The sequence below is a fragment of the Vigna angularis genome, chromosome 4 (genome assembly GCF_016808095.1).
Source record: "Vigna angularis cultivar LongXiaoDou No.4 chromosome 4, ASM1680809v1, whole genome shotgun sequence".
In the NCBI taxonomy this organism is placed as follows: domain Eukaryota; kingdom Viridiplantae; phylum Streptophyta; class Magnoliopsida; order Fabales; family Fabaceae; genus Vigna; species Vigna angularis.
The window spans coordinates 37,180,217-37,187,921 of record NC_068973.1 but is presented as its reverse complement, the minus strand read 5'-3'; the positions used below and the strand labels follow the sequence as shown (position 1 = coordinate 37,187,921).

Sequence of the window (7,705 nt, the reverse complement as noted above, 5' to 3'; positions counted from 1 at the left end):
ACTAAATGCAGAAACAGAACAGAACATTATCCAGAGTATGAGGCAGAAAAATCATTCAAGCAAGGTGCAAATGCAAGATGAATTGGTTTTAAACTAAGCAAAGATTCTACTTACAACCACAGCTAATTGGTAAAGACTGAATTTAAAACAAATGAGAACCAATAACATCAGATACAAGAAGAATCACAAAACTCGGGACTGAATACTCAATTTATTTGGGTAATTAAATCTGAATATGCTCCAAGAAGACATCTTGGAAAACAGACCCACTTTGGACCCTATAGCCTATGTTTAAGAAACTGAAATAGTGCAAATTCTGGTTCAATCACTCAAAAAGATTGAGTTTCAATGCTGAAAAGAAACTTACAAGACATGACCCTAATGCTACAATGCTAACCCATAAACAAGAAATTAAGCATTCAAAAAAAGTATCAAATTTTCTTTTTTTTCGCTTTTTCTCTTCTTTAGTTCGATTAGGGCAAGTCACCATGAACCATTCTGAAAATTCTAGAAACTTAACGGAGGGTTAAAATTCAATTATTCATAATTAGAGGTCTATCTAAGCAAAAAGGAAGAAAATGTATTTTCATTCTGATTTCTTCTTTACAAAAACAAAATATTCCGAGATATTTTAAGTATATAAAAACAAAAAATTAATTACATCCATAAACTCTCTATTTTAACACTTTAACTAAAATATAATTTATTTCTACTTATTTGCAAACCTAAAAGAGAATAAAGATGAATTTTTAAAAACGAAAAAGAGAGAAAATACATCTTCTAGTTTTAAACTACTTTATTTATTTTAGAAATTCGATGTTTAGTAAAAATTAGGTTTAATTGCTTCCTTTGTCCCCAGTTTGGTTGAATTGTGTCAAATTCATCCTCATTTTTAAAAAAGTTTCATTGTCGTCCTCACGTGGTGTAAAAGTGTCAATTGAATCCAAACATAGAAAAAATTTGTGTCAATGTAGTCATCTCCGTTAAATACACACTAACGGTGTTAAGTGGCTGATTATTTGGCACTAACGTGGCAAATGAGTCACAGTGGTAATGACGTGTGCACAAACTCTGGCCATGAAGTGTTCCCCTCTTCTTCTGATACTTCCTCTTCTTCTTCTTCTCTTTTTTCTCCAGGGTAGTGACAACCACCGGCGTAACCAGAGCGTCTTTAATCAAATCAACAATCAATTTATCCCTAACATCCCTCATGACAGCATTGATCACCAACCCCACTTTCATCCCATCTAACAAAACACTAAAATCAGCCTTTATATACCACAAATAAGCAGCAACGGTTTTGTCTCGCGGGGATTTCACGAAGAACTTGAGTCTGGCGCCCCACTTGAATTTTTTGTCGAGGACGGCGTTGCGAAGGGCGAGAAGGTCCTGGAGGGTGGAGGTGGAGATGGAGGAGCGGGGGACGTAGGAGCCCGTGTCGTCGGTGGCGACTTTCTGGTAGGCGAGGAGCCAGAGGTCGAAGCGGCGGAGGAGGGGGGAGATGGAGGTGACGACGCGGTCGGGGTGGCGGAAGTTGTCGATCCACATCTGACAGCAGAGGGAGACGCCATCGTCTCTGGAGAGGGTGGAAGAGGAGAAACGACGAGGGGAGGAGAGAGGTGGGTGCAGGATAGGAAAAACTGAAATTGGCCGCAGGGGATTGGTGGTATTGGGGAGAAGTACATGGCGGAGGCGGCCGGAGAAGAAGGGAAGACGGCGACGCATTTGGAATTAGTGTTGTCCGAGCATTGGCTTGGAAGGGAGTGAGGGAGGGAAGCAAAACCCACCAAAAATTAAAAGTGTAAGACTAAAAGCCTCCCCTTGTCTCTCTTCCTCTCCCTGCAACCAAATACAGAACAGAATATACATTCATGCTCTTCCCTCTTCTTCTTCTCCAAAACCATTCTAATTAATTAAATCAAAACACACTATAAAATTATATTCTTTTCTTCTTCTACCCCCTCGCACTAATTTATCAAAACCCTAACACAAGATGGTGAAGGTGCGAATGAACACCGCCGATGTAGCCGCCGAGGTTAAATGCCTCCGGCGCTTCATTGGAATGCGGTGCTCCAACGTCTACGATTTGATTCCATTTTCCTTCTCTGCAGACCTACGTGTTTAAGCTGATGAACAGCAGTGGAGTTTCGGAATCTGGGGAGAGCGAGAAGGTTCTACTGCTCATGGAGAGTGGCGTGAGATTGCATTCTACTATCTACATGCGTGACAAGAGCAACACGCCTTCTGGTTTCACTCTCAAATTGAGGAAGCATATTCGTACCCTGGAGAAAAAAGAGAAGAAGAAGAAGAGGAAGTATCAGAAGAAGAGGGGAACACATGGTCAGAGTTTGTGCACACGTCATTACCACTACTGTGACTCATTTGCCACGTTAGTGCCAAATAATCAGCCACTTAACACCGTTAGTGTGTATTTAACGGAGATGACTACATTGACACAAATTTTTTCTATGTTTGGATTCAATTGACACTTTTACACCACGTGAGGACGACAATGAAACTTTTTTAAAAATGAGGATGAATTTGACACAATTCAACCAAACTGGGGACAAAGGAAGCAATTAAACCTAAAAATTAAAAGGGGTAATAAACTATCATTTTTTTAATAACAATAATAATAATTAGTACTAACATTTTTTTCTTGGACAAAACTATATTGACATTTTTCATATATGATGTGTACAACGTAAAAAATAAAATAAACTCAAATAAAGTATTGTTTTTATTAAATGGTCTCTGAATTGACTTGCATAAGAATTTGGCAATTATAACAACCAAATAAGAAACTAATAAATTTGAATTAACAAAAACATGAAATTAATTTATTAATTTGACTGTGTAGTGATGGCTTCAATAGGCGTTTTAGTAAGTATTCGACTTGAACATTTGTTGTCTTTGGAATCAAATATTTCTTGAACAACTTAGGAGCCACTGAATTAATCATGTATGTATCTCCCGAGACATCATATTCAAGGCTCACTTGCTGCCCAAACACCGTGGCCTTCCTTTCAACCCTCTTCACCACCCTCTCTTCAACACTCTCAGACCTCAATTCGTTCATCAATGCTTCCCTGTCCTGCAAAATACAGATTATAATAAAACCCTAACCCTAACCCTAACCCTAACCCTAACGGATGATCTTTGAAAATAAAGAACACTTAATAGCAGCATCAAGAAACTCTATTTTCAGTGACTATGATCACTACAATTGTTAAGAATGAAAACATTAAATATACCTTGGCACGAATTAAAGGCTCGTAGATTTTAGGAGATTCTCTGAATTTGACCTCAGCAACAAATTTTCCATAATGAATCCTCTTTGAGATGGCCTACAGATATTTTATGGAATAAAATAAAAATTTATATTATTTTTAATGTTCCTATTTATTTAGAAACATGTATGTCTTTCGATCATTTTTTATCTGAAGTAAAATTGATTCAATTGTCAATTTCAATACAATAAATAGTGTGAGAGTCACAACCGACAAAAACATTTAATAAAATAAAATTTGAAACAAATACGGTTCTGCATAACATTTCCCATTAACATACTCAAAAAGACTTAACACAAGAAATTTCACCTGCAACAACTTAAGATCGGCTAAAGCAGTTTGTGCATAGTTGCCATCGTCACCCCATCTAATGAACATTGGAATCAGATCATCAAAGTACATTTTCCAAATTTCCTTGTTTGTGTTAATCGAAGCACCTGCACCTTGCAAAAACTGAAAACAACAATGGATCCTTTTTTTCCACTTATTAAGTAATAACAAATCAACAGTTTTCGAAATTAATTAACCTCTGAAAAGGGGTAATCTGGTGCGGCCGAGGGTGGTAAATTTTCTGGAAAGAACGGATTTTCTTCAGGATTAATGTATCTACCTGCCTGCAACACCATCAAATTAGAAAAAAACAAAATATCTTGTTCAAAATTGAAATTGAAATTTAATTCAATCTTATAAATATTAAATATTTGACAAGGCTTTATTATAAAGCTATTAAAAAAACCAGATTAAGGTAAAGCAAAAGTACCTTGGATTGAACTGCCTCTGTTTTGAGAAAAAGGCCGTTAATCATTGGACCGCAATATTCTTCTGAAAGGAAAAGCTGAGAGTAGCCTACGGAATTCAAAGGAAACTTGGCTCTTTCAATCAAAGCAAATATGATGGTGTCTTCTTGTCTAGCCAAAGACGCTCTTACTGAATCTAGTGTGTACTGTGCTTCCGCCCTTTTGTGACACTCCTTACAACTTGTCAAGGAGAGAAGCAACACAGGATTTCATTATCAGAGCAGTCAGAACATGTTTTCCTTTATAGAGAATTTCTTCAATCCATAACTTATTCTTGAATAGGAAAAGCAAAACATGTTTGTTCTTACCGGAATTCTAAGGCATCCATCTGAACAAGCCACAAGTTCACGTAGCCACTGATAACCTCTTGATGACTAGAATAAGGAGGGAGATCCTTCTTTATGAGAGTCTCCAATGTTATGTGTATTGAATTTTTTGGGCTCCATACAATCTGTTGTAAAAATAAATAATATTAACAAAATACAAAACAATATTAATAAGTTTAACAACTTAATAACCGCTTATACGTTAAATTAGGAAGATAATAACAATAATATAATATTTTACTTGTTTATATACGATAATATATGATGGTTGTTGTGACCCATTTTTATTTTTATTTATTACTTTAATAATTCTAAAATTAGAAAAATGTATTACTATATTAAATTAAAAATGATATGAATTTATATGAGTGAGAAAGTGGATCATGATTTGTGAATCTGTGGAAAATTTTAATCTACCAATATGTTTGAGTGTAACTCGTCTATCCTGCCAAATTAATGCTAAAGGCGGGTGCAAACCTAATACATTTTTAAAATTAAAAATTAAAATATAAAAGAATTTAGAAGATTAATTTTGTGATATAAAGTAAACTTATTACAGTACTGCCTCAACTATTTCAGAATATTTTAGTAAAAATCTAAGCTTTCATAATTAAATGACAAATATTACAACATAATGAAAACAAGATGGATATCAAAACCTACCATAGATGAGACAAACAGATTTCACTTTCCAGTTCCAAACTTAAATCTTCACATAAGAAGAATAAATCACAAAAGGCCCAGTGCACACTCATCTGGTGTAGTAATGGAAAATAATTTTAATTCACTTCAATTTCTATTATACTATTGGTAATCCCCAAACCTATTTAAGACAATTCTCCAAACTATTATTAACTCTAGAGGGCTAAATCAATACAACTCTTCAAGTGTCCAATTTTTACTTTAGTATAGACTGAGAAAGGAAGATTGAACATCTATAGAATTATTGAAGAAGAAACACCAATATAAGTAGAGTTATTGAAAAACCAAATGTCTTAACCATTACACCGAAGATGGTCTTACCCTTGTGATAAATAAAATCTATCTTATACTACTTAAACAAAATAAATAAACAAATTAATGCTCCTAGATAAAAACAGACCGACAAATCTGACAGTAAGAACGTAAAGTTGCTTTACCGTAAATCAAGGAATCAACTTTAAACCATGTTTTAAAAAAAATATGATGGTTAACTAGTTTACGTTAGATTTAAGTCTATAAATAAATATATAATAATACTAATAATAATAAAGATGTTCAAAAGTCGATCACAAGTGGTCGTTAAAGATTACAGTCCATAGTATTAGAAATAAATAAAGACAATTGTAGTCTCCTCGAGAAGACTATTCTTCGGCGGAAGACAATCATAAGAAAAGCTCAACGAAAGGAACTTTCACCTGGAACAATAGGGGAGGAGAAATCTCTTTTTTATCAGGAATGTGAGGGATTGGAAAAAGATCCAACGTCACCTGATTTGGAACCGACAACGCTATCCATGAAAGATCTCCAAATAAATAAAATTAGAAATGTTTAAATAATAATAATAAAAATAATAAATAAATAAAAGAAAAAAAAATACAACATACCTTACCATTCATGAAAGGTGGCAAGAGGGGTACTGGAGAGTAAGATGTGGTGGTGGTGCTTTACTTCAAGCATAGTTGCTTTTCACGATACCCATAATTTTGAAATCAACAATAAATACAATACTCTTCAATTTCTCCATAAATTTTAAGTTTCTTTGCAATCTCGTGCGCTTGCTGATGACAAACTCCTAGCTAAGGGTCCAATCACAAGAAGCATGGCCAAACAAATTCAAGAAGGATTAAAATCATTTCCAAAAGAAGGAGCTAAACTCTTATTTACTTGGGCTATCATGAAGTATTTCTAGACCTTGTATTAAGGGTCAAGTAGTATAGGGTATATTTTTAGGCCTTGTATAATAGGCCAAGTATTGTATGGTTTGTAATATTAGCTTAAAAGAGTGTGTCCCACCATGGGACATGATGGCCACATGGCAAGCTCTTAGTGAAGACACTTCTTAAAAAGGAAGTGGCCATGTGTCACTTTCCAAGTGGAGAAACTCTTCCTAAAGTGGATTGCCACATGTCACTCTAAGAGTGGAAAGCTTTTGCAAAAGTGGATTGTCACATGGCACTTTAAGAGTGGAGGAACTTTGCAAAAGTGGATTACCACATGAGTGGAGAAGACTTTACAAAAGTGGATTGCCACATGGCACTCTAAGAGTGGAGAAACTTTGTAAAAAAGGATTGCCACATGTCTCTTTAAGAGTGGATAGTTTTTAGGGTTTCTTGTCTACTTTGGAGACACCTTTCTCTATAAATAGAAGGGTCTCCTTCCTTGTAAAATCACTTGATGAATTTGAATGTTATTATGAAACATATCTTGTCTCAAGTCAAGGCTAGAGCATCCCATGAGGTCCCTCTAACCACCCTTCTCTAGAGTTGGCCCAACCTCTCCGGAGATCCATCAAACACCTCCATCCTACCACAAATACTCACCAAAATTGTGAGCCCACCACCATATTCATCGCTTCCGCACAAATTCCACCTCCATAGCTTCATCTTCGTGCTTTGGCCCAACCTAGCTCGAGGAGGACGCTATCATTTGGTATCAAGAGCTTTGGGTCTACAAGAGCTAAGTATCTTGGTCCTTTACCTATCTTTGTGTATTTCTTGTTGTTATTGTGTTGTTCTTTATTGTCTTCCATTGTTTACATCCATATATGTTATTTTTATGGTTCTAGTTTGTTCTTTTGCGGAACCATTCGGTTTTTACCACTAAGTTTCCATATACATGTGTTGTGGCGTGCTTTTATATTTTTTTTGAGTCTTTCTTCATATATTTGGTTCTGTTTTAATGTCATTTTTGGGTTATTTTTTATTTTTAATTCCATCCATGTTGTCTAGAGTCATGTGTAGTCATTTTTATGTCATTTTCTCTTAGTTCGGGCTTTGCAAAAATCATAAAAAAATATGTCCCATTGGGATTTCGAAATTACAGTATATACATCCATTTGAGTGCTTTTCTATTTCATATTTGAGTTCATGCTTGTCATTAGATCATTGTCAAGTTCTTAGAGTTAAGTTTCTCTTGTGTTTCTTTGAGTTTCATGCTCTATTTTTTATTCTAGTAAGATTTCTTCCATTTTTTTTCTTTGAGTCATGAACTTTGAGCTACACAAACAAATTGTCCAGATCTAATTTGTGTTGAAAAACAAAAGTGTAGACAAAAGTAAAAAGTCAAAGTAAAAAAAAAAAAGAGAAAAAAA

At 35.0% G+C, this 7,705-nt stretch overlaps 1 protein-coding gene across 1 annotated transcript; it reads right to left on the bottom strand.

Annotated features, from left to right (window-relative positions):
- Window positions 1-2,784: 2,784 nt before the first annotated feature.
- Window positions 2,785-4,445, bottom strand: LOC108330508 (chorismate mutase 2). The gene is made up of 6 exons (XM_052876830.1): window positions 4,396-4,445; window positions 4,051-4,267; window positions 3,818-3,904; window positions 3,600-3,743; window positions 3,255-3,347; window positions 2,785-3,094 (listed from the first exon to the last, which is right to left on the bottom strand). The coding sequence occupies exons 1-6, from the start codon at window positions 4,413-4,415 to the stop codon at window positions 2,819-2,821; spliced, it is 837 nt and encodes a 278-aa protein (XP_052732790.1). The 5' UTR covers window positions 4,416-4,445; the 3' UTR covers window positions 2,785-2,818.
- Window positions 4,446-7,705: the final 3,260 nt, after the last annotated feature.

Bases quoted from the DNA above. Each gene is read 5' to 3' on its own strand.
- LOC108330508 (XM_052876830.1), bottom strand. From the start codon at position 4,415: ATGGATGCCTTAGAATTCCG. The intron at 4,268-4,395 runs GTAAGAACAAAC...CTCCTTGACAAG, and splicing joins ATGGATGCCTTAGAATTCCG to TTGTAAGGAGTGTCACAAAA. The intron at 3,095-3,254 runs GTATATTTAATG...TGTATTTTGCAG, and splicing joins AGCCTTTAATTCGTGCCAAG to GACAGGGAAGCATTGATGAA.